Source organism: Schistocerca cancellata, unplaced genomic scaffold (genome assembly GCF_023864275.1).
Source record: "Schistocerca cancellata isolate TAMUIC-IGC-003103 unplaced genomic scaffold, iqSchCanc2.1 HiC_scaffold_718, whole genome shotgun sequence".
Lineage (NCBI taxonomy): Eukaryota > Metazoa > Arthropoda > Insecta > Orthoptera > Acrididae > Schistocerca > Schistocerca cancellata.
In genome coordinates this window covers 9,922,377-9,949,464 of record NW_026046729.1, presented here as the reverse complement: position 1 = coordinate 9,949,464, position 27,088 = coordinate 9,922,377, and the positions used below count along the sequence as shown (strand labels likewise).

Below are 27,088 nucleotides of genomic sequence, written 5' to 3'. Positions count from 1 at the left end.
ATACATCCCAATGACAAATACGCATTAAAACGTCTTGAAGTATTTCTCTCGTTAGAACTACGTTATTTGGAGGACCTGTTCACTGACAATTAGAATAAACGGTAACTGTTAGCAGTTTAAGTGGAATAATTAAATACGAGAGCTTTTCGTATTGTTCATTACTTCAAACGCCATTTTCGGCGTCATCAATGCTTTCGTTAGAAACTGTAGTCATTTACTTTCGTCAAATCCGATAAAATTTCTGAAAATTCTTTCGAAATCCAACTGCATTTCTTTTCACCGTCAAACGGAACACGGAAGAGATTGTTTCCAACCTATCTATGGGACAGAACTCTATCGAAGGTAATACTAACCATCATTCTTAATTTTATTAAGAACGCAATTAATAATAAATGGCACGTAATTTTGCCCCCTTTTCTTGTAACTTCACAGCCAAAGACTGGATTTAGATTAATAATTTTATCGTTGTAGTGAATGCTTTTGATGACCTGATTATTTACAGTTTATTTCCGCCTCTTGTCGAGGTGAATTTATGGGAGACATCAGACGACTACTGCCACAATAGAGAAACGAATCCTGTGGTGACATGGGAGATACGTGCGCTCCAAAGTTAGGTAATCAAAGGTGTATAAATGTGGGCTTAGTTTTGTTTTCTTTAATTTTCAGAATGCGTGTGAAATTTTAATTATGACAAATTGTCAGCTTTAAATAGCTCCACCTCTTGCTGCTTAATTATAAGGCGTCAGGTTGAGTAGTTACAATTTCTTCATTCTGTTAGCATTAACAAAGAAAACAGTTATTCCATTTGTGATGGGTTTTGTGGCGAGTTTAAGTCACTATTTTAAATTCAATTATTTAACCATAATTACTGGAAATTGGGGAGTACGAGAAAATGCTCACCAATACCGAGGTGGAGGGCACATACTATCGGTAATTAAATGCTGGTGAGCAACAAATGACACATCAAACCTAAGCAAACACGAGTTCTGCCGGGAGTGACGTAGAATTACTGGAGCAATTCTAAGAGTAAGTCTTCTTACCGAGTAAGCGCCGGCCGAAGCGCCGGCCGAAGCGCCGGCCGAAGCGCCGGCCGAAGCGCCGGCCGAAGCGCCGGCCGAAGCGCCGGCCGAAGCGCCGGCCGAAGCGCCGGCCGAAGCGCCGGCCGAAGCGCCGGCCGAAGCGCCGGCCGAAGCGCCGGCCGAAGCGCCGGCCGAAGCGCCGGCCGAAGCGCCGGCCGAAGCGCCGGCCGAAGCGCCGGCCGAAGCGCCGGCCGAAGCGCCGGCCGAAGCGCCGGCCGAAGCGCCGGCCGAAGCGCCGGCCGAAGCGCCGGCCGAAGCGCCGGCCGAAGCGCCGGCCGAAGCGCCGGCCGAAGCGCCGGCCGAAGCGCCGGCCGAAGCGCCGGCCGAAGCGCCGGCCGAAGCGCCGGCCGAAGCGCCGGCCGAAGCGCCGGCCGAAGCGCCGGCCGAAGCGCCGGCCGAAGCGCCGGCCGAAGCGCCGGCCGAAGCGCCGGCCGAAGCGCCGGCCGAAGCGCCGGCCGAAGCGCCGGCCGAAGCGCCGGCCGAAGCGCCGGCCGAAGCGCCGGCCGAAGCGCCGGCCGAAGCGCCGGCCGAAGCGCCGGCCGAAGCGCCGGCCGAAGCGCCGGCCGAAGCGCCGGCCGAAGCGCCGGCCGAAGCGCCGGCCGAAGCGCCGGCCGAAGCGCCGGCCGAAGCGCCGGCCGAAGCGCCGGCCGAAGCGCCGGCCGAAGCGTCCGATCCCACCCGTCGGCTTTGACCCGTGACGTAAAGCTGTTTTGTGTGACGTCACGACGGCACAGAATTTAGTTGGAGTGTGTGGCGTGTTTGTAGGTGTCGTTTTGATGCGATCGGTGGTGCTCTCTGGTGGTGTGTTAAGTGATGTTTTTGGTTTTGTTTGCGAGTGTGGCGTTGTGTGTGAATTTTGGTAAATTGCTTTCTTTATATCTTTGGTAGGTATGGATATGACTGACAGGGTCAACAGTTTTCGGTTGTCGGCTATGATGGGGGACAGTGCGTTGTTTCTAATAAAATTTCTTCTACTATTCGGATTTTTGGATGAAGTCATGAAGTGTTCAGTATTTCGTGAAGAAATGAGGCTTACTTAAAGTTCCGGCGTCTCGGACCAGGGACGGCTGTATGTGGAGACGTAAGGATAACAGATCAAGGGAGGTGTTCGATCCCAATGTGTGGCTGTGACTGTTGGTATTGGTATCGGGAGATGTTTTTGAGCTATATAGGACAAGGGAAGTGTTAGGTCCTAATTTATGGGATCGGGAGCTGCTGTTGAGCTATTAGGTCAAGGGAAGTGACCGATTCCAGATGACACTGTGTTTAGTGGTATTCGAGGAGTTTTGTAATGTCTGTTTTTTTTCGTCGTTTTGCGTGGTATTGAATGGGGTGTGTCTAAATTTGTTTATATTTAGTTTGTCCCCACCCAAAAACCCTATATTTCAAGCGCTTGTCCCCTTAGTGTTATTAGGCTATTTGTGGAATGTGTGTATGTTGGTTTTTCGATTATTCTCGTCCTCAAAATGTGTACGTAACGACTTTATATGCGTCATAATGGAATCGTGGTTTCCTCCCAAACACCCAATGTGGCTTTCGACCTTCCTTCTCTGCTGATGACGAACTCCTCCACCTCACTCATCTCCTCTCCCTCCAGATTAACTCCAGTCGCTCCGCCATTTTTGTCTCCCTTGACCTCGAAAAGTCCTACGACCGTGTCTGGCATCCCGGTCTCCTGTTTAAACTCCAAACCTACGCCCTTCCTATCAACTACATCCGTCTGGTGGCCTCCTTCCTCTTCCACCACCCATCGTATGTTACCATCCATAATGCCAATTCCCACACCTTCTACCCCTCTGCAGGTGTGCCCCAGGGCTCTGTCCTCTCCCCTCTCCTCTACCTCCTGTACACAGCAGATATGCCCGAACCCCCCCCCCCCCCAGTACACCTCTTGCAATATGCTGATGACACCGCATTATTCGCCCTCGCTCCTACCCTCCAACGGTCCCAACGACTTCTCCAGAACTACCTTGAACTTTTTGCTGCATGGTGTAACCAGTGGCTCCTGAAACTCAACCCTTCCAAGACCAAGGCAATCATCGTAGGTCATACCACTCCTTCCGGCTCCTGGATTTCTCCCTTACTCTCTGCGCCCGTCCTGTCCGCCTCACCCCCACCCTCACCTACCTTGGCCTCACCATTGACCGTCACCTCATTTGGATCCCTCATCTGCGCTCCATCCAATCCAAAGCTCACAACTGCCTCCGTCTCCCCAAGCTCCTCTCTGGCCGGACATGGGGGTTGCACCCCTCTACCATCCTCCACACCTACAAATCCTTAATCCGTCCCATCCTCTGTTATGCCAGTCCTGCCTGGATATCTGCCCCCCCCCCCAAATTTAGTAAGTCCCTCCAGATCCTTGAGCATCATGCACTCCGCCTTGCCTTCTGTATACGCCTCCCATCCCCACGCGGAACCTCTAGGACGTGATTCCTTTCCCCCATCTGCTCCTATTCCTCGAACATTTCCGCATCCTTTACACCTCCCGCCTTCTTGAACCCCCTCACCCCCTGGTTGCTCCTCTCCTCTCCTCTCCTCTCCTCTCCCATCGCCGCACCCTGCCACATCTTCACCGTTGTGTCCCCCCTTCCCTCCATCTCTACACCCTACATCTCCTTTCCCAAGATGGCTTCCATCAACTTCCCATCCTGGATGATGACCTCTCTCCCTCCATTTATCCCTCCTATCAAGTCTTATCCCCACTCCCCCTCCTTTCCTCAGTCCTTTCCCTGGGCTCCCTCTTCCCCCCTTCTGTCATGTTTTCTCCCCCTCCTCCCCGAGTCCTTTTGTATTCCCTCCTCTGCCTACCCCACTCCCTCTCTCGTCTGCCCAGCGCCCCCCACCACTCTGATGGGTCCTCTTCCTCCTCCATCAGCTCCTTTCTGCGCCCCCCCCCTTCGCTTTTACTCTCCTTCCCCCCTTTTTATTTTCCCATCATCTGTCCAGTTTCCCCCGACCTGCTCTCAGCTGTGGTATGTCACATTTACCAACTTTTTGGTGCAGTGTTCCAGTGACTGTTCAGTGTTGTTCGTCTTTCTCGTGTTGCGAACAGAAACCATACTGTCGCTAAGTGTGAATTTTATGTCTTTTGCGAACAGAAACCAGACTGTCGCCGTGTTTTTTAATTGTCTATTGTTTTACCTGTCTGCTTCGTATGTATTTTATTAGCATCACCATCCCTCTGTTCTTTGCTTCCAGTTCCACAATTTTTTTTCGCCATGTTACTCTATAAGTCTCCGATTTTATCGCCTGTTTTTATTATTTATTCTCTTCATCCTTTTAACAAAGTCTGTAGGCTGAAGAGCGGCATACTAAGCTGCTGCCAGACCGCGCCCATTAGGGGGCATTTAAATTCAATTAAGGACAAAAAAATCGTGGTTTATGGTCGTTTCCGCCATATTTGTGACGTCATTGGTCAAAGCAGACGGGCGGGATCGGAGAAAGACTAAGCCTCATTATTAAAATGAAGTTTTGCCTACCTTGCGGAAGAACAAAAAGCGAAAATTTAGGAAACTGAACGTTTCGCAAATGAACTATCAGTGAATATTAGTACCAGCATGTGAAACCTAATGAATTAGGTTTTTGAGCATTTGTCGAAGAAAAATCTGCGTAACTCTAGATTAAAAGCAAACTTAGCGCTTCCCGTGAATCTTGTTAAAGTCAAATTTTAAAATAATTTAATTCCATAATCACAGTCTCTAACACAAGGAAGATGTTAAGGTATATGAAGACAATCTTAAATACTGACTGCCGTGCAGCAGCTAACTTTACGTAGCAACCACGTGAATGATGGATTTGTCAGCTGGCTGCTTAAAATAGACCAAAGATTACCGACGCTGACTGCTGAACTGCTCGAAGTAATAAGATTCGTAACGAATTCGTTTAGTGCTTGCAAGGTAGTTCTCAGGTTAACACATCATATACGAACGAACTACGTTCGGTAGGAGAGAAAGTAGCGCAAATGAGGTAACTGAGGTTCAGTTTTATCAGCTGACGTCTGTGCTCACACATGAACTCCTGAAATTAGAAGACAGCGTGGAAACTCACGTGAGGAAGCTTCAGGAGAAGTTGCTCACTGCCCCTCACATAATGGAGCTGAAACGCCTATACGTCACTGCAATCTGGACCATTTTACCCGGGACAGGTACACGTAGTACAGGATAATGAACATATAAGGGCACATTCCTACTACAGAATTATTTGTCGTCTGTTTAGTTGTATTCATCTCTAAAGAAAACCTTTCACCCAATATGCAAGGCTCGACCACTCTGTGTTAATGTGTTTTTGAAGGTTCTTAAGGAACTGATTCTGGGCTTCATTAAAACGAAAAATAAGCTTGGTGCGTTTGTGATAAAGTAGAAGTCATGTTTTTAGGTAGTGATGTACCATACGCCGAGTTAGCCGCTTTACTCATATACGCAGTTTAATACTAGAATTTGAAGATTTAGCCCTCTAATGGAACTTCCTGCAAATTGTTGACACTGAGGACGTGAGAAAGTAACTCTGTAGATTATTACAGAGGTATTTTCATATTTCCACCTAAATTCCATGAAATCTAGGGTTATGTGCCTAAAATGACATTTATCGCCTTTGTATGTACTCAGTTTATTAGACCGATGGCATGAAGTAAAGAATTCGGAAAGACACTAAATTGGTCAATCATTGTAAGGTCTCTCTCGCCACACAGCAGGCCACTATTACCCGCAGCCATAAGAAAAGGTAGCGTATATTTGTGTTGCATGGGTGAACTATAATTGTAATTTTAATACCAGAAAGGTCACGTTCCGAAAACGTTCAAGAATACATTCAAAAATACATTCAAAAATTCCGTATTGTATAGGCCTACTATCGATCCACGACTGACCTCAGATGTTGATATTTGAAGGTATCAACACCGAGCTCCGATTTCTTTACTTTTACCAACCCAACGTCGTATTCCACCAATATTAAGTACGAAGGATAACTTGCTAGTTGATGCACTATCTGGCCTTCCGTAGCTTTTCCAGAAGGTTTCATTACAAGCTGAAAAACCAATTTAAAGCAGTATTAAGAACGGAGTCTACTTAGAAGAAAACTGATGCGAACATGTCTTGCAATATGAAAGAGCCACAGGAAGCCCTTAAGTGAGGAATTCCGTCTTCAAATAGAAACGTAGGAACTATATTCAGTTGGCATTAGACGATGGCCAGGATGCTGCCAGATATCGCTGGTGGTTTCAACATAGCGAGAGAAGCTTGTGTTCTTGTGTCCTGACAGCTATGAGCAAATGTTCTTTGACCGTCTAGAAGTTGGTCAATTGAGTTAAAGGAGTTAAGCATATTTCTGGAACTAGCAATGCACAGACTGCATTTAATTAGTATTAGACAATGGACAGAATACTGGCTGGTACCACTGTCGGGTTCTTGCAATATAGAAATGGAGGGTACCTTTCCTATGAAAAGCCTGAACGAATGTAGAAACGTATCTAGAGTGCAGTGATTGGGTCTCTCTTGATGGTTACCTTCGCTGTGTCAAATGACAAGAGTAACTTGCTGACTATAGAGGGCTGGACGTGTGGCTGAAAGTTCTTGCATTTCAACCCCACAGATAGGAAACCCCTGGGGATAAGGTACAGAGATGGCCCTTATGGAGATCTGCAGTCGTCTGAGAAGTATGTGGAAACATGGTGGCGATTGATATGGGAGAATTGGGAAAGAAGCTTTTAGCAGCGCGCAGTTAATTGGGCATAACAGTGTCAAAATGAAGTAAGGACGTAGTCACAGTTATATATACATATATAGGAGCCTTCATGTCTGCCATGTGCTTGTTGAGGGAAGGGAGATGGACTCACCTTTTGCATTCTCTCTAATTCCCTATAGCCAACTGTTCGTTTCCCATGTTCGGGAGTATAAAACACGTAACTAGAAAAGAGAGGGCAGAACGATGGAGAAAACTGGATGCTTGAAGAGCGCAAGTATGTTAGTCCAAATTCCACTACCCTCGCCAATACTCAGGTCGCTGGTTTCCCCTTTTCAGTCAGTCAGTCTTTTAGACAAGGTTATATTCGTCTTTTAGTGTTGTGAAAGGAGCTTTTTCCCGATAGTGGTGCAATGCTTCAACATGCCCCCTGGAGAGGCATACCTGAATACCATAAACCTGAGGGACACAACTCTGTAGCTAGTATCTAGTGCAACAAAAATTGCAAGAAACATACAAATGCAGCGACATTACTAGCTCAAGGTTCAATATGTCACTACAAGGTCAGATAACCTCATTAACTTAACAAGAAAGTAACACTACGTTAGTGTTTTGGCTACAATCATCGTTCATTAATGTAACTGTTCCTTTAAGTGCTGTTCAGTATACCGGTGTATGACACCTTTAATATTTACATCAATGAGCGACTTTATCAGAGCCCTATACCAGTTGTAGCCTCCTAACCTATGGCTTGCAGAGAACAGAATATAAAATATTTTTGCCCCTTGTCTTATTATTGAGCGCATTCAAAAATTAAAATGCCGTAAACTACTCATCAACAGGTTTAATCTAGTAGTAATAGTTTAACGGTATAACGCTGCTGCTACTACTACAGGTAAAAACTGCGTGCTTGTCGTGACACGAACTGAAAGTTCGCAAATACCGGCCCGTTATTCTTCCAGTAATCGAGAATGAGAGCCCCTAGTGTTTTCAAGCTAATACGAAGCTGCTAAGCAAGACAAAATTTAAGGAAGTTTCGACATTATCCTTTAACTCACATATTTAAGAGTGTCTTTTACAAATTAGTATCAAGTTTTCAGTTCTTTTATACATGGTGGTTCGATTCTTAATGCAATAGAGGTTTATTTAAGACCTTAGTGATAAGGGAACAACGTCCTTTGTTGTAGATGCGAGAATGGTAATTTGCGAACCAGTATCCACATAATAGATTAGTTAATTTACGGGCTTTATCAGAGTGATTATACTATTATGAAGAAAGCGAAGAATGTTTTGATTATGTAGATATCAAATCCATCTGTTGAATTCTTAATGGAAACATTCTAGGAATATTGCTGTAGTCTCTATAATTAACAGCCATAATATCTAAACAGTCAGTTGTGCGAGCCTCTGAGAATATTAACGTAGTTTTATTAGTGCGTATTTATAAATACATTGTGAAATACTGAAGGGAAGCGTGGGACATGCAAGCAGTTTTAAAAACGCCAGATAAATTACACCTGAACAAAGTTTCTGATATCTACGAAGGTACAAACTTTGTTCATTACATTAGCATCAAAATAAGTTTTGAAAAAGCATCAAAAGAATCCTATCAACAATAAAAATAGAACGTTTATTTTTGCATCACGCGCAGTAATAGAATATGAACTCACTTGCTGCGCAATACTGGCTCTAGTCTGGAATCATCTGATAGACATTTAATTACTGAGGCTCGATGAGCAATGCATAATGTCTGCCATCAGTCTTTTTACAAATACAAGGTGTTTAACGATTCCGATCATAGGTATCGAAGAGTTTTAGGGCAAGCTTAGCAAATAAAGTTTTTGTAAGGAAGTCATGTCGGGAATGGTACCAAGGCTCCACTACAAGCCTGTAGGAGGATTGCGGAACACCCTGTACACCGGGGACAACAGCGAGAGCAACGTGTAAATTTTACATTTTGCTTGGGATGCTGAGGTGATGAAGTTCACTCTCTTTTCCTGCATAGGGCCGAACAGTGAAAACCAATAGAATTACCTAAATAAGTTACAACTGCGAAATTGGCTATTTCTGGAAATATTTGAGAAATATACCCTATACACTTCAATACATACCTGCAATTACGTATGATCATCATCTTAGACCTCTCTTCTTACTTTCTTGTGCAGCTAGCCAGTCATAGCTAATTGTTCAACTGTTGTGCTGCAACTACTTAGGGAATAGTAGTCAACGTTCGAATTCACAAATTTTTTGGGATTTTAACAGATACAGTTGACAGTCTTACAATTCTTCTTTGAGTTTCTCCATAATTCTCCTTGTTTCTTGCAAATATCACAGCAGCTCTAATTTCGAATGATCATATTTCACAAACTACAATAGGAAAGAATTGACGTACTCCGCCGGCCGGGGTGGCTAGGCGCTACAGTCTGGAGCCGCGCGACAGCTACGGTCGCAGGTTCGAATCCTGCCTCGGGCATGGATGTGTATGATGTCCTTAGGTTAGTTCGGTTTAAGTAGTTGTAAGTTCTGGGGGACTGATGACCTCAGCAGTTAAGTCCCATAGTGCTCAGAGCCATTTGAACCAAGAGAAACTCAATTTTCTTGATTTGAAGCTGAAGTTATTTGACAACACAATTAGCTTCAACATATTTCGTAAAAATACTTTTTCTGATAATATTATCCCAGCAGATTCTTGTCAGACAATTTTGTGAGTTTGTGGGTATCATTCTGCAATTCATCGTGCCGTGAACACACCTTTAGAACAGGATTGTTTAGAAATAGAAATATCTTAGGGTCGTATCCATTGTTAGTAGCTACGGATTTTACTTATGTTAATTGGCCAAATTGTTAGGAAAAACAGCTGTAAAATGTTCAAACTTAGGAGAAAACAGGGCGATAAAGAGTGAGGGTAATAACTGTATTGGTATTCCATTTTTGGGGAACGTATTATACAAGGTAAGGAGACTTCTACAGAAGCAGTAATCTTAGAGAGTTAACTTTTCCGTAAATAATAGCTTAAAAACAAAGAGTGATTCATACTATTGAGGCACGGGAAGAACTTGGCAGTAAATCCGCAGTTTACAAAATTACTTGTAACGATTGCCCCAACTATTACTTTGGACAGACAGGTAGAGCCATTAAAGTATGGTATAAAAAACACATGCTAGGTAAAAGTGGGGAAAACGTTTAAAATTCCACGTTTGCTGAATATCTATTGCTCTTAAAGCATGTGCCACGTAAACTGGCGTTACAGGCTGGACCTGTTCGATGAGTTGGTTAAGAATAAATCCATCCTTTTGAGTTGGACGTTTCAAAATTTAACAGGTGCAGCTTAGAAGCAAATATTTTTTCTGTAGTTTCAAACCCCTTCTTGCTCTACCTTCTGCTCAGGCAGACTACATTATGTTAGTTTTCTTGTCTGTTGATGCTAATGACATGCTCTTCTCACTTTGAGATTTTACGTATTTTGGTGATCGTCGTCCTCGGTTTTAGATGTGTATTTGTGGTTTAAACTATCGTGTTATGTTTTTTAGTTATCACGACAGATGGTTTCGTTTTCGCATGGTACGTATCCTAGTCTTTAATTTGCGCAGGATTCTCGCGCATAACATTAGTGCCCTTCCTTGTTAGGTGTGTTCCTTAGCTTCATCGGATTGACATTAGGACTTAGGGAAATTGGTGTTCATATTTTCTGTTGTATGTACGTGTTTTAATTGGTTTTAATATGGTTTATTTATGAGAATAATTCAAAAGTAAGGTATTTTTTTTATAAGTACATAGACCTGTTTATTTCTACAATGGTTCACATCAGTTTACAGGTTGAACGTGTAGCTATTTTTGGACATAATCACCATTTATGTCTTGTGCATTTTTGTATACGCTGTGCTAAATTTTGTACGTTTATGTCATACCAGCTCGCCGCCATGCTGTTCAGAAAGTTATGAACCTTTTCTTTCACCTCCGCGTCGGAGCTGAATGGCTGGGCCCACAATTAACGCTGACAGGTACTGTGAAACTCGAACGGGCAATTCAGAACCGGATAAGAGGAATGTTGAGCAAAGGCGTACACATTCTCCATTACAACGCTCGCCCACACATCGCTCGACAAACTGTTGCCCTCCTACAACAGTTTCAGTGGAACATAGTCACTGGGCGCCAAGTCAGAGTGGGTGATATCACCTGTTCCCAGGTTAAAAGAACATTTGGCCGAAAAGCCCAAGTGAAACACTGTACGCTAAAATGCTTCAGCCACGCTCTAAATTTGGCTGATGCTCTTGTTTTCCTGTTAGTGGAGATTCATAGCAATCTTATGAGAAAGGATCACGGTCTTACAGTAGCAATACAATCGCTGAAAACTTGTGTTAACTCTGGAGTAACTGTTTTTGAAGTACACACTTCCCCAGACGAATCTATGTTCCCACGTTCAGTGTTCAGTACACTGGTACCTCAGGCACGTTCAGCTGCGTTCAACCACATTATTGTGTCATCATTTTCACTTTCGTCTTCTCATATGTCACCAACAAAATTTCTTTGGGTCTGTCCATCGACGATCTCCATGTTTCATCATGTAACTAATGTTTGGAACAGCAGCCTAATCCATCTCACTTCCATTTATTCACTTGCGATGAAGGTCATGTCACAGTTCTGCTAAGGTGCTGTGCTTCTCTCCAGGATTGTCCTTTTAATTGTGGCGCCAACATAGGCTCACCGGTTCCCAGGAATCCCAAATACTTCCTTTGGAGAAGACATCTTTAAGAGGAAAAACAGTTCCAGTTTAACGGGGTTACCATGTTTCTGGCAAAGACTGTTCCTTGTGAGGAAATCTTTCATTCCACCTACTTCACTTTTGATATAAAGAGCGGTGTGCAACTGCAGGCTACATTTTGTTCCCGTCTTTGATTCTTATCTGTCCCCGCCCCCCGTCTTACCACATAAACCGCAGCGTGGAGGATCAGGCTTTGTCTTATAGGTTTGCAATTCTTGGAGGACCCCGTACCCCACTGCCCCACATAGGGTAAGAACAGACAGTGAAAATTTGTTTTTTCGACAACGAAGGTATTAGATTGCGAGGCCAGAGGATGTCACTAAGAGTTGGCCAACAGAAGCCAACTGGAAAGACAAGAAAAAACCTAAGTGCAACTTTCATCCTTTTACATGTTTAACGCTTATGTGTAGTAAATCATGTAATGCATTCTTGGAAGGTGGTCGAAGACTGACAGAGGGAAGAAATACTGCTGTGTCAAGGATTAGATATAATTAACGTATATTGCTCACATGGATTCTCGTAGTTGCTAACAGCGTTTTTAGGCCAGTCCATAGAATAGGAGAGGCATTGTTATTAAAGATGTTCTTTTTGGAGAAAAAGTGACCTTATAGAATTGTTTTGTACTGTCTTTGTATTTGGTTGTGTAAACATTGACAACTTTAATTTCGACGATTCAATATAAATGTTACCTACACATAAAATATACTTGAGTTACAAAGTTTTTCATCTCACTTATAGTTGAAGCAAGTACACATCACATTTGATCTGGCAGTAATAAAGAAATTATATTCCTGATACAGATTCGAATTGTTCATGGAGTGTTACGGTATTTGTCTGAACTAGTGGATTAGATACATGTGTGTTGAACATGCTACCTTTTATTTCTGTATGATGCCTCTCTACAGACAAAGAAAGCCGAGATATTTTAAATGTGATTTATCTTATTCTATTACATGGTAACAGCCTGTATACACAGGTTATACACCAGAAAATGCTAATAAAGGTTAATTGGCAATTTACCATGGTTTCGGTATTTGTAAGAATATTTTTTCCAGAATTAGTGGTCCTAAAAATGTACCTTAGCTACAAAATTGTTACGTTTGCAAGAATAAAATATTAATAGTAAACGTACTCACTCATCACAACACATGATACCACAATAGATTTGTTTGACAAGAGCTGCTCGGCGTCATCCAAACTGATAGAACAGTAATTGCAAGTCACGACCTCACATAGCGCCAGATTACATATGTCGTACTTCAGAATGATTTCTGATTGGCGGCTGCCCACAGGTAGAGGCTCCTGTAAGCGAATAATTTATCAGGTGAGAACTATTACAATTTTCTCTTTACATTAGATGAACCTTATGCCAAAGACAAAGGCGAACTGCTACAAATATACAGGCTCAAGCAAAGAGAAAAAACTGGGCTGCAGAAGGGGCTAAATATATGTGCATGAGAATTGCGTTTTCGTTGTGTTTAGGAACAGCGTCTTACAATAAATATCAAATTTCCTCTAAGTCTATTGCAAATAGGAGGTTTACGGTTATACATTACATACAAAATTATTAATACATTTGCTGACTAAGTGATACTGCACACAAATTCAGCGCGCAGAAGGTAGAGTTCTGTTTACAGAACATCACTGCTACAAATTTATGGTAAAGAAGAGCAAATATAGGGTAAAACAACCTCAATATCAGGAAAGAACTTCCGCTGAAAGCTACGGAAGCGTAAGCGATAAGAAAAATAGGAAATCAGAGGGCGAAATTTATAATCGTTTAAGAACCGCGTTTGGTTGGTGTTAAGTAGCATTATTTTACATTAAAGCAGTATAATTTCTTATATAAGGCCACTAACAAATTCAACAATTGTAGTGGAGTACATTGAATAAGAAACCTGTAACACATTTATGTAGATCATATAATTAAATGTTTCCCTGAGTATCTTCATTAAGATATGGTAAGTAGCTTCAATATGCAGAAGGAAACCTATACAAATCTTTCTTCAGTTACCAAAAATGTGGAGGACGTAATAAATGGGTGAAGTTACATCAGAGCATAAAAAAGATGATCTTCTGTTACACTGTACCAATATCATTTTTGGTGTATCGACTGTATGACGGAGTATTTTTGACGCCACGAAAAATGTATGCTTCTAAAATGCAAACACAAAAATTAAAGTGTATGGAAAAGTATGAATGCGCTTACAAATGTGACTGTCAGCTTCGTAACTTTCTCTACAAAGTACCTACACCATCTTGGTCAACTATTTCCTAATAAACAATTTTCCAAGTCTGATAAACTCTTGTTATATTTCGGACCACTGTAGTCAAATATTTATAAAGGAAAACATTGTCTGTTATAGGTTGCATGTGTATTGAGTATTGTACTACTGGGCAATTGGGAAATTTTTGAATAATACTTAAGCTCCTATAAAAGTATGAAAGTAACATACTGCCGTCACACGTTTATATAGAGTCTAGAAACACAAAACCGTAGTGAGGACACAATTTAAGTAATGATCGATGACTTAGGGCGAAATGAAAAGTGACAGAATGCACAATGTAGAAGGCGATCTGGCACAGAAATCAAATCGTCAATCCTCATGTCAAATTGCACATTCGTAACAGTCTGTTCTGTATCAAATATGAAGAGCAGTGTAATGTGTGTAAGATCCATACACGGTATAAATTTAGTTTGAAGATTATATCCTTACACTGAAGGAGCACAACATATCACATACAGGGTGTTAAAAAAGGTACGGCCAAACTTTCAGGAAACATTCGTCACGCACAAATAAAGAAAATATGTTATGTGGACATGTGTCCGGAAACGGTTACTTTCCATGTTAGGGCTCATTTTATTACTTCTCTTCAAATCACATTAATCATGGAATGGAAACACACAGCAACAGAACTTACCAGCGTGACTTCAAACACTTTGTTACAGTAAATGTTCAAAATGTCCTCCGTTAACGAGGATACATGCATCCACCCTCCGTCGCATGGGACCCTGATGCGCTGATGCAGCCCTGGAGAATGGCGTATTGTATCACATCCGTCCACAACACGAGCACGAAGAGTCTACATTTGGTACCGGGTTGCGTAAACAAGAGCTTTCAAATACCCACATAAATGAAAGTCAAGAGGGTTGAGGTCAGGAGAGCGTGGAGGCCATTGAATTGGTCCGCCTCTACCAATCCATCGGTCACCGGATCTGTTAAGAAGCGTACGAACACTTCGACTGAAATGTGCAGGAGCTCCATCGTGCATGATCCTCATGTGTCGTACTTGTAAAGCCAAGCAGCTCAGGTAGAGTATCCCGTATGAAATCATGATAACGTGCTCCATTGAGCGTAGGTGGAAGAACAAACTAAAATGAGCTCTAACATGGAAATTAAGCGTTTCCGGACACATGTCCACATAACATCTTTTCTTTATTTGTGTGTGAGGAATGTTTCCCGAAGGTTTGGCCGTACCTTTCTGTAACACCCTGTATAAACCTCGGCTGGATACTCTTTGACATTCTGAGGGTGGCAAGTGTCAAATGCAGGCAGCGAAAGGCTCTTTATAATTTGTACGGAAACTAGAAGGCAGTTATCAGAGTCGAGGGACATGAAAGGCGAGCAGTGGTTAGGAACGGAGTGAGACAGTGTTTTAGCCTATCCCCGATGTTATTCAGTCTGTATATTGAGCAAGCAGTACAGGAATCAAAAGAAAAATTTAGAGTGTGAATTAAAATCCATGGAGAAGAAATACAAACTTTGCTATTTCTGACAGAATTACAATGTCACTGGCAAACCTCAAAGCACCTGGAAGAGCAGTTTAACGGAATGTACCGTGTCTTGAAAGGTGGATAAGAGATGAACATCAACAAAAGCAAAACAATGATAATGGAATGTCGTCGAAATAAATAGGGTGATGCTGAAGGAATTAGACTAGGAAATGAGACACAAAGTAGTAGATGAGTTCTATGGGAGCAATATAACTGATGATGGTCTAAGTAGAGAAGATATAAAATGTAGACTAGCAATGGCAAGCAAAGCGTTTCTGAAGGAGATAATTTGTTAACATCGAGTATAGATTTAGAAACTACTTCCCGACACTTAAAAGTATTTGTAGGGAGTGTAGCTATGTATGGATGTGAAACATGGACGATAGATCACGTAACTAATGAGAAGGTACTGAACAGAATTGGGGACAGAGAAATCTGTGGCACAACTTGACTAGAAGATTGGATCGGCTTGTAGGACCTGTTCTGAGGCATCAAGGCGTCACCGATGTAGTATTGGAGGGCAGCGTAGAGTGTAAAAATCTTAGAGGGAGACCAAGAGATGAGTACACTAAGCAGATTCAGAGGGATTTATGTTGCAGTAAGTACTGCAAAATGAAGCTTGCACATAACAGAGTAGCACGGAGAGCTGCATCAAACCAGTCTGTGGACTGTAAACAACAACAACAACAACAACAACAACAACAACAACAACAACATACTTGGAACAACTGAGTGATACTTCATTCTGTATGTTGTTACAATTACAGCCAAAGAAACACTCAGAACATACGCATGGCCACATGTTGATAGACTTCTATATTACTCAGCTAAATCTCAGTTTCCAAATTTCATTTTATGTAACATCTGTTACGTCGAAAATGTTGAGACAATTACATGAATGTGAACAATATCTGTGTGTAGCGAGGACACTGATCTAAGTAGGTTTCTGTTAAATTTAATTCTTAACAATTCCATGAGTAGTGCATCACTATTATAAAATATGCATCACATTAGTCTAACCAAGGATGAGATGGGAATGGAACAGCTTGTCGCAATTCTAATACACTGAACACCGGCAGACACAGTTAATATTCAGATTATTCATACCCAGCTTATTAGTGTATCTGCAATAAACAGATCTCAGTCACTGATTTATGAAGTACAATTACACCATAATAACAACAATGACGTCCTAAATGCTATCAGGAAACAGCTGTGTGACAAACACAGCTGCGTAAGAGCGTTTGAGACCAAAGTTAGAAAGTGGCATCACAAATATATGAAATTCAACATAAATGCTATCTGCGTATTACATGATTGGTAGAAAGCAACTGCACGGTCTACATGTAATTTTCCACACTGTCTTCATCATTACGTAAATATCGGGAATATAAAATATGATGCTGCATTACCTGACTGAACTGTAAGGAGTTCAGACAGGTGGAGACGTGTGTCACAGACGTTTTTACAATACTTCCAACACGTAACACTAGCATAAAAATGTTGGTACTGATAAATGGTTATGATCATTTCAAAGAGAGGTAGTTCAAGTGACAACTGACACAAGCAACAATCTGATTACTGTATGAAACGCATGTTTTGAAGATATCCTCTTTAGGTGAAAATCTGTAGTGTGCTTGGAGGATTTCTGAATAGAGGAACAACCTTTAAGACTTCAGTAACTAATCTGAAAGATAAAAATGAACTTTAAATCAGGTTATTAAAAGATAAACGAACATGAAGAATGTGCCAGTTACCAACAGATATGTATAAAAATATGGAAGAGAGAACAAATTTTACAATATTACAAACGATACAAATTCATAGGAGAAATTTATGGTACCAACAGGAAAATTCAATTGAAAAAACTATAACGTCTCAGGCAGGAGTTAGTGAAGTGAGGCTGAAAAACGAAGGGCCATTCAGACCCCAGGATGAGAGGGAGCCACTTGTAGTGACTATGAGGACAAAGATGACAGTGTTAATAAAAGGCATGTATATGATGGCATGGCAGCAGATTTTATGTGCTAAAATCTTTCATCAACTGATATTCGAATAGGCAAGGATGTATCGGAGCATAAGGAGATGCTGGAAGTATTATGAAAAGGCCCAATATGGAACAAAAAACACCATCACCAGAAGCAGTAACTTTCATTAGGAACTAACCAATAATTACGATCCTTGAAGTAAGCTGACTGTAGCGCATAAATCCGCTTCAAATATTCAACTGCTTTGCGCGTAAGCTGTTAAATGTGACAAGTGTATAAGGTAGAATAAAATAGTAATATCTGAAATTATGATCCAAGTTCGTTGGCAGCCACTAACTTCTCTCCTTATGGAAAACTGAATGAACATAGTTTGGGTAATTTGCATTCTGGTACACGTGAAAACTACCTTTTGCTTGAAACAATACTTGTAGTTCAAGACTTACTGTATATAATGTGTCGTGTACTAGCCTAATTTTATAGGAGTATTCACTCGTATATACGGATACTGTCTGTGAAATGCGGTGTGACCACGTTTAGTAGTAAGGAAGTAATAAATTAAAACATGTTTGATGCTGAAATTTTTCGCGAAAATCTAAAATGCAACAAGCGAGAAAATTCTGTCCTTTTTGGTGGGAGGTAAGCGAGGGTAGTTTAGTAAGGTATGGACATTGGGATTACTTCGGGACTGCCAAGATGCTTGACACACATTCTTGTCTGTTGGATGTGTATTTGTCTTGAGGCAGCACAGCTCACGTTTTGAGAATTACTTTCTTTGTGGTTAATGTTTGTCTTACTGTGCTACATATATGACGACAGATGACATCTCTTAAAAAATGAAACCGCAGTCGTAAACTATAAAGTTAAGTCAATGGACAGCATAGAACTGGTACTGAGATAGTTAAAAAGAACAGAAGAACTAGCGTGCCGAGGCACGGGGACTGCAGCCTAGGCAGCAACGTCAGCGGCCTCGTTTCCCGTCAGACCCACGAACGTCACACTGGCTCCATGAGGAGCGAGCAAGTGACAGCTTTCCTGGGTTCGTTGCACGAAGGGATGGGCAGTGCACAGCACCGTAGCTCAGAATGGCACAGCGAGTCACAGCAGGGGACAACTGAGAAGTCTGTCGCCAAATGTACTGCGCGAAGTGATACAGGACAGAGAGCTCCATTGTATACACTCCTGGAAATGGAAAAAAGAACACATTGACACCGGTGTGTCAGACCCACCATACTTGCTCCGGACACTGCGAGAGGGCTGTACAAGCAATGATCACACGCACGGCACAGCGGACACACCAGGAACCGCGTTGTTGGCCGTCGAATGGCGCTAGCTGCGCAGCATTTGTGCACCGCCACCGTCAGTGTCAGTCAGTTTGCCGTGGCATACGGAGCTCCATCGCAGTCTTTAACACTGGTAGCATGCCGCGACAACGTGGACGTGAACCGTATGTGCAGCTGACGGACTTTGAGCGAGGGCGTATAGTGGGCATGCGGGAGGCCGGGTGGACGTACCGCCGAATTGCTCAACACGTGGGGCGTGAGGTCTCCACAGTACATCGATGTTGTCGCCAGTGGTCGGCGGAAGGTGCACGTGCCCGTCGACCTGGGACCGGACCGCAGCGACGCACGGATGCACGCCAAGACCGTAGGATCCTACGCAGTGCCGTAGGGGACCGCACCGCCACTTCCCAGCGAATTAGGGACACTGTTTCTCCTGGGGTATCGGCGAGGACCATTCGCAACCGTCTCCATGAAGCTGGGCTACGGTCCCGCACACCGTTAGGCCGTCTTCCGCTCACGTCCCAACATCGTGCAGCCCGCCTCCAGTGGTGTCGCGACAGGCGTGAATGGAGGGACGAATGGAGACGTTTCGTCTTCAGCGGTGAGAGTCGCTTCTGCCTTGGTGCCAATGATGGTCGTATGCGTGTTTGGCGCCGTGCAGGTGAGCGCCACAATCAGGACTGCATACGACCGAGGCACACAGGGCCAACACCCGGCATCATGGTGTGGGGAGCGATCTCCCACTGGCCGTACACCACTGGTGATCGTCGAGGGGACACTGAATAGTGCACGGTACATCCGAACCGTCATCGAACCCATCGTTCTACCATTCCTAGACCGGCAAGGGAACTTGCTGTTCCAACAGGACAATGCACGTCCGCATGTATCCCGTGCCACCCAACGTGCTCTAGAAGGTGTAAGTCAACTACCCTGGCCAGCAAGAGCTCCGGATCTGTCCCCCATTGAGTATGTTTGGGACTGGATGAAGCGTCGTCTCACGCGGTCTGCACGTCCAGCACGAACGCTGGTCCAACTGAGGCGCCAGGTGGAAATGGCATGGCAAGCCGTTCCACAGGACTACATCCATCATCTCTACGATCGTCTCCATGGGAGAATAGCAGCCTGCATTGCTGCGAAAGGTGGATATACACTGTACTAGTGCCGACATTGTGCATGCTCTGTTGCCTGTGTCTATGTGCCTGTGGTTCTGTCAGTGTGATCATGTGATGTATCTGACCCCAGGAATGTGTCAATAAAGTTTCCCCTTCCTGGGACAATGAATTCACGGTGTTCTTATTTCAATTTCCAGGAGTGTATATTGAGCAGTGTTCTAAAGGTGATACAGAAAATCGTCGGCGTAGTGACAAATTCACACCTGGACATGGTCAGTTTGAGCACCAGCAGTGCACACAATGATACTATCGCGAAGTCCCGTGTCGAAGCCGAGAAACGTTTGGCGATAGCGCGAGGTTGGTGTAGTGTCCTTAGGAAGCGAGTGAAGTCGAAGGTGAACAAGGGCTGCCGCATGAAGCCAGGTGGTTACGGGACCACACCCATTGTCGAAGTGGCAGGTAGCCTGAAGTTAGGCTGCTCGGCCAACAGCCAAAAGGAAACACCAGGAGTTAACACGAGACTGGTCGCCAGTATGGGCCGTATCAGAGGTATCATCGAATGTGGTTTCATCGAGGAATGAGGCACAGAATGGAATGGAAACCATGGCAGACAAACGTCATACATAGCTGCTGAGGAGAAAGTCATGACGACGTGAGTGGGAGTTTGGCAGCTTCGGCCTGGATACGCTCAACTAGTCTAGCGTAAAAGCCACCATCTACTGGAATGAGATTTTCACTCTGCAGCGGAGTGTGAGCTGATATGAAACTTTGTGACAGGCTTCATCTGCGTGTCTGAGCGAGAGTCAAACTCGGGACCTTTGGAAGTTAGGAGAGTGGTAGAATTGAAGCTGTGAGGACGGGTCGTGGATCGTGCTTGGGTAGCTCAGTTGGTAGAGCACTTGGCCGCGAAAGGCAAAGGTTCTGATTTCGAGTCTCGGCCCAGCATACAGTCTTTATCTGTCAGGAAGTTTCCACCATCTACTACTGTCAGACCAGAAATTTGGGAATGGACCGTGGTCCCAGAGAGCGTCTGAGGTTGGCCAAAACCGTCAATGACTGAATGGAACAATTTAACGAACTAGTGAATTAAATGTACCTAGCTTTTTGTCTGTCCCAACGAATGAAACGACACTACGCAAGCAACTGTTCGTCATCCTACGATAGCCAGCTGCATTTGATACGATTAAGAAACCGGAGATCACGTCTTCTCGTACAAATTGCGTCACAGCACCCGTCAGCCCAACAACGGACAGTGTGGAAGTAGTGCGAGGATTGGGAGGTTCTGTTGTGTAAAGATAACGTTTTTAAGATATTATACGCAGTCACCACATCTGGGGAAACGATGTTCATCGAAGGTCGCCAAGGAGGAATAAAATATCCAGCCAGCTTTAGAAAGCTGCCATTTGGGTGTGCACATAGGAGTTAGCGAACTGATAGCACACATGAAATGGTGGCTCGAGTATGTGTTACAGAGAACGGCACTCGAGATGATGGAAAAGCTGGGCAGTGCGAAAGGACAGGTCCAAGTTGGGACATGTGTGCATGCAGTCTCAAAGGAACATTGATGCTCCGATAATAAGACAAATGGCGTTAAATTGATTGTTCGATACGTGCCCTCTTGGCTGACCTCAGAGGGGAGGGACCAATAAGCTGGACTAAATCTGCCCTGGTGACACCAAATGATGGAGGTATGTAAAGGGTACAATAGGAAAATGGTGAAGTGAGAAAGGAGAATTCAGTTTGCAACAGCTTGATGACGGGTTGCCAGGGAGATGTTTTGCCTATCAAGATCACCCTGCATCAGCAGCACGACTCCCATGAGCTGGAATGCCTTCCGAAGGTGTAAGGTCAAAGCGGACCAGGAATAAATCTGGGAGGTCAAAGCAGTTGTGGGGATGCAATTTTGTTTCATGGAAGCAGAGAACAAGAGGGCGCCATGATTTCAAGAGAGATCTAAGGTCATGAGCGTTCTACTACAGTTTGTAGCTGGATGTTCAGTGAAATGATTTGACCATGAACGTTATCCCGGATGAGCAGCGTGTCTCCCCTCTAAGACATCACGTCACACTCGAGGAAAACGGGGTGGGCGGTTATCGTCACAGGGGACCGGAAAGAATTGCGAAAGGCCAGTCGTGAAGACGCAGTTTTGTTCCTGGAGGGAGAGAACAAGTCGACACTAAGATTCTAGAAAAGGGAATTACGGATGCTCCTGGAATCAAAGGCTGCCCTTTTCCATGTGAGTGGCATGTTGACGAGTTGAGGAGAGAGAAAATGAAGCTCTGTCAAATCGGTGGCTTCAGAGTGCTGGAGTTCGAAAGCTCACTGCTACATGGCACAGGATCCTGTTCCATGAGATTTTCATACGCGTTCTTCCTCTGCACATCAGGAGAGTCCAGGACAGACAAATGGTTCGGAATGCTCACCAGCGACACAGATGTCAGCTTGGTGAAAGTATCCTACGGCGACGCCACTTAAGAAGATATCCGAGCCAGCATAGGAGAATACCGTTTGCCTTATATTTCTTGGAGTCTTTCTGGTTGTCAGAGGAAGTCTGATATGTATGTAGCCTGGGGTACCGTTAGGCCAGAAAGGACAGATGGAATACTCCTGCGAAGACTTCTGTCAGTTGTGTAGCAGTTGACTTCGCCCCATGAAGCCGAAGTTTGGTGGCTTGTTGCACAGCTGGAGAGGGCGACAGTGATGCTACTGTGACACTGGGCGCTTTTACCATCATGGTGCTGAATCTGAGGTCACATGTGTGCATGGCCATTTTCTTTCTGGAATGCGATGAACCAAGAACAGTACTTTGAGAGCAGTATGGTGGAACACAGGGTTTTCGACTAACCAGATGATAAAGAATCTCTTTGCGACTACAGATGCGTACTCGCTGGTCAGCCTGTCAGCTGGCGTAATTGTATTATTTGTTAACTCACAACAATATACTGTACAGCTGCAGTAGTTAGTAAAGGCTGTAGAAATGTTTAGAACGATCTGCCTTTCTCACAACAAGCATGAAGGGCCATTATACAGAACTTAGGATCATGCTGTCACTTCATCCTGTTCCTCCACCACAGGGCCAGACGCTGTTAACATTCAGATGTTGCAGCACCTTTCTCTTGAGGCAAGCCCTTTCTGCTTAATGCGTCCAACTGCATCTGGGCAGAGGGCAAGTTTCCCTGATGTTGGACTGTAGCCACTGTCACACACATACCTCAGCAACCTCCCAATTTCTCTCACCACTTGTGTTTGCAATGTGATTCTGTCCGGCTGGTATTGTGACAGGAGTGTCTCAGTTTACTAACCACCGCACCGTATGGGTTTCGAGCACGCTGTTCTGCAATTGACCGTCTCGTCACATTGTCCACAGTCTGGGATTTCCGCAGAAAATCCTTCATTATGTGAGGCCGTGATTGTCGATTTGGAGAAAGCCCATGATACCTGCGGAAGGTCTAGTATCATCGGAACACTGTGTTTTTCCGTGGTTGCCTGACCCGTTTCCTTCAGGAATTATTAGAATACCGAGCTTTCTAGGTACGTGTGGGTTCTGCCTTCTCGAACACCTTTATCCTATAAAATGGTGTTTCTCAGAGCTCCGTTCTGAGCGACGTCCTCTTTGCTGTGGCCATTAACCCCATAATGGACTGTAGCCCACTGGGTAGCATCGGCTCCCTTTTCGTACACGATTTTGCTATGTATTTTAGTTACCCACGGACTTGCCTCATTGAGCGGCGTCTTCAGCCATGTCTTGATGGCCGTTACTTATGGATCATCGACTACAGCTTTCGCTTTTCCACTGACAAAACCATTAGTATGAATTTCCGGCGACGCAATAGGTTTCTTCCACCATCTTTACATCTTGGGTCTATTGCTCCTCCACGAAATTCCTAGGGCTCATGCTCGATAGGCAACATTCTTGGTCCTCCCACATGTCTTACCTGCCAGCGCAGTGTATGGGGTACTGCAATATCTTTTGTGTCCTCAGTGGTATATCCTTCCAGGGGTGCAGATCGAACCACACTCCTCTGTACTGGTCTTGTGCATTCGAAACCAGACTATGGGTATTTTGCTTATTAATCTTCATGTTCATTCATCTTACGTTGTCTCAATACTATCCGCCATCGTGGAATCAGTCTGGCCACTGGTGCCTTTTACACTAACCAGTTTGAGAATGATAGCCAGATTCTGCATGCACACTGTCCTACTGCCGTTAACTTCGTTCTCAGCTGATTTGTATGTCATTTTTCTGCAATGGACGGCCACCCATCCCATGCCCCCTCCTTCAATGACGCCTTTGATAGCCAGTATGGAGTGCACGCCTCTTCTGTTACCTGCTGGAGTTCACTTCCAGCTCCTGCTCCAGTAGCTCAAGAATTTGTAGCATATTGCAGCCCCGTCAGCAACTGTGACAGACTAATATTTTGAGGAATCAGCCTCAGTTGCACAACTTTTCTGGTCTTTACCAGGTTTCGGCTAAATTAATCTAACTTTCTTCAGAAGCATAAAACTACTATAACATGCCTGAGTAAGGCACAGTCAACATTAAAATTAAAACCTTTTTTACCGTGTAACCATGTCAAATGAAAGCTACTTAAGTCCAGCCCCGGCATCTCTTCACCATGTGGTCGATTGGTAGCGGCAATGTACTCGAGAAGCGTCTCAAGGAGGACTTATTACTAGTGCCATGTGGGCTATCTTTCCTCAGCACATAAGGACTCCAGAATGAATGCACCAAGGAAATCTAGTACTCGTTTGGTTGTGGTGGGCCTGATGATGGCGGTATTATGCTGCTGAAACTAGTAGTGAGAGGTAATTAAGTTGTTCTTATTACACAGCTGTGTTTTACTTTTTCTCATGATGATGATGATGATTGTATATATAATCAACCCTCGTCCATGCAGTAGGATGGGTTCCATAAAACTTACATGTGGCATTTGAAGGCATTGCGGATTTGCACAAAACGTAGTGGCGGAGGCAGCTGTATCACCCACTGTATGTCTCTTCTTTACGAACACTACGCGTATAGTAATATATTTACGCCTTGATGGTATTTTACGATATATGATACATATTCAGTACGAATGCATCCTAGGTCAGAATTTCTGGAGGAATGAAGCTTTGCTAAGAACCGCAACGATGGCGGACAGGGGGGCGCTACTGAAATGGTGCGCGATAAGATGGGCATTTGGTTTAAGCGAGAAGCGTATTCGGATGGCTGGGGCGATTAAGGTGACCACTCACGTAAAGGAGAAATCCGGTTGGAGTAGTCGTGTGTCCAACCCCCCGCCCACTACACAAGTTTCACTCGTCGCTACTGAAATACTGTATTTCATCGTCTTCATACAGTTGAGGTCAATATTTCTCTTTCATCACCTATTTTTAGTATCCAGACGCTTCTGAAGTTATTTTGGTTCAACGTACGATTTTTCATGTATATATTAACATTTCTTCTCCATCTTGTAAAGAAAGGACATGCATAAAGGACATGAACCAAGGACGCTTAGATATAACAGGGAACCCCAGATGGCTCAAAATATGTAACGGATGTCAATTATGAGGCACCTCATGTACATTCATTAATTTTTGTTTTCGAAAATTCAGCAAACATGAACACTGACGCAGTCAGGCTTTCAAACTTAATAAAGGAAACACAGCAAGAATGTCTTCTTGATAGAGACCGTCCTTCGAGGGATAAACACCACCTACAAAAAAATTCGATTCCAGTGGCCAACACAGCAAAACTTCACTCCAATTCCACCTGAGTGGGAGGCTGCCGTCCTTGCACTGCGATAGTACCTTTGCCTGTTTGACCTGCCTGTTGTGTACTGCTTGCACTAAGTATTCTGTAGTCTTGTACCGTATCTGACTGTGCTAACTAACTTTTTGATCATTTTAAACGTTTTAAATCTTGTCATCGTGGGATAAATCTAAAATGAAAAATAAAACTGAGCCGTTCGTGGCTCGTGTTCGTGCCATTTCATATTTTACATCTTGTTTGATCGTACTGCTACCTCAGTATGTTAATTTTCAGTGACTTGTGTCCCTGAGTCTCTGCCTTGCCTGCCCGTGAGCGGCAGCACCAGCTGTTATCGGAATAAACCCTGCCGTATTTGCTGGACTGCTATTACTTCCAGGTCGTCGTGTGTTTTGAGTTATTTCGGACCTGGCAGTGTTTGTGTTGGCACGCAGCACTAGTTCAGTTGGAGCGTCATGACTCGCCCAACGGTTGCCGACACACATGATTGGAGTGGGGACGACTTTGGTTGGTCGCAGATCGTTCGTCTTGCCGGACGCCGTGTATTTGGCTGGCGATCGCTTACGGGTTGGCCGTGGGCGCCGACTCTTGATTCTACCCTTTTATTGCACAGGCACTCCCGTTAGCATTGTCTAGTTTTTCGTCGAAGTGTTTGTGAAACTAAGTGTAGTTTATGTGATTCGTCGAAGTGTTTGTTAAACTAAGTGCAGTTTGTGTGATTTCGAGGGTCAAGTTATTTTAAATGTTGTCGGTCGCCGTACAGCCTCTGAGGATTCGGTCGTTTGGCGTGTAGCAGTGTGGAATTCGCGGTGGTGGTGAGGGGGTGGGGTGGGGGGGGGAAAGGGGAAGGGGGAAGGGAGGCGCATTTCGACCAGAGCCCGCTAGCGGTGTCTACGCGCTGTCTGAGAGTGTGGTGCTGTTCTCATTGCTACGAGGTCCGTGGTTAACTGACCCTGGACACGAAAGTTCAGTTTTGATTTAACCTACTATCAAGTCAAGGCTTCACTGTGTCGTGTGGAGTTTGTTGTTGGCTGTTGGGATATTCCCGCGAGCAACAACATGGTTTTCAAGTTGGAAAATTCTAGCCTCCCTCAGGTGGAGTTTAACTCAACTTGTTTATTTGAATTCAAGTGTGCTAGCGGAATCTTCTATCTTGTGGCCATTAACGTTCCGGTTACCTGCCCTGGCTGTTTTACATTTCAGGCAGTGTAGTTTCCTCATCGTGTTGTTGCTCCCGGAACGGTGTGTGCTTTGACAGCTCCATGTACGGTTGGTTGTGGACGCTAACGTCTTTTACGTTGTTCCGTTGAACTCCCTGTCGTGCCCTAGTCAGGTGGAGTGGAAGTTATGTTGTCGGTGGGTCCGCTAAGTGTCGGTCTGTTGGGTTGTCATCGGATCGTGAATGGTTGTCCCGACTGTCTCATTTAAGCGAGCATTAGTGTTTGAATTACAGTCCGACCCTTGAACATCTGGGTGCTCTAGTGTGGACTGCCTTTTTTTTTTAATTTGTTCTTGTTGTTGATACTTGTATTGCTGCTAGCCGGTTTTCTTTTTTTAAATTAGAGTTCTTTAATTTAGGCTGAAGACCTTAAGAGTAAACCAACTGTTTGACGTAAGGACTTTAATTTTAACTTTAAATACCAATGTTTTGGGGTTTTAAGTGT

At 44.1% G+C, this 27,088-nt stretch overlaps 1 protein-coding gene across 1 annotated transcript in view; it reads left to right on the top strand.

Moving 5' to 3' along the window:
- Positions 1–27,088, top strand: part of LOC126141541 (uncharacterized) — a 158,216-nt gene that overhangs the window by 3,132 nt on the left and 127,996 nt on the right. Inside the window, exon 2 of the mRNA XM_049915254.1 lies at positions 1,049–1,745. Coding sequence (XP_049771211.1) covers positions 1,049–1,745 — 697 coding nt within the window. The remainder of the gene's footprint in view (positions 1–1,048; positions 1,746–27,088) is intronic.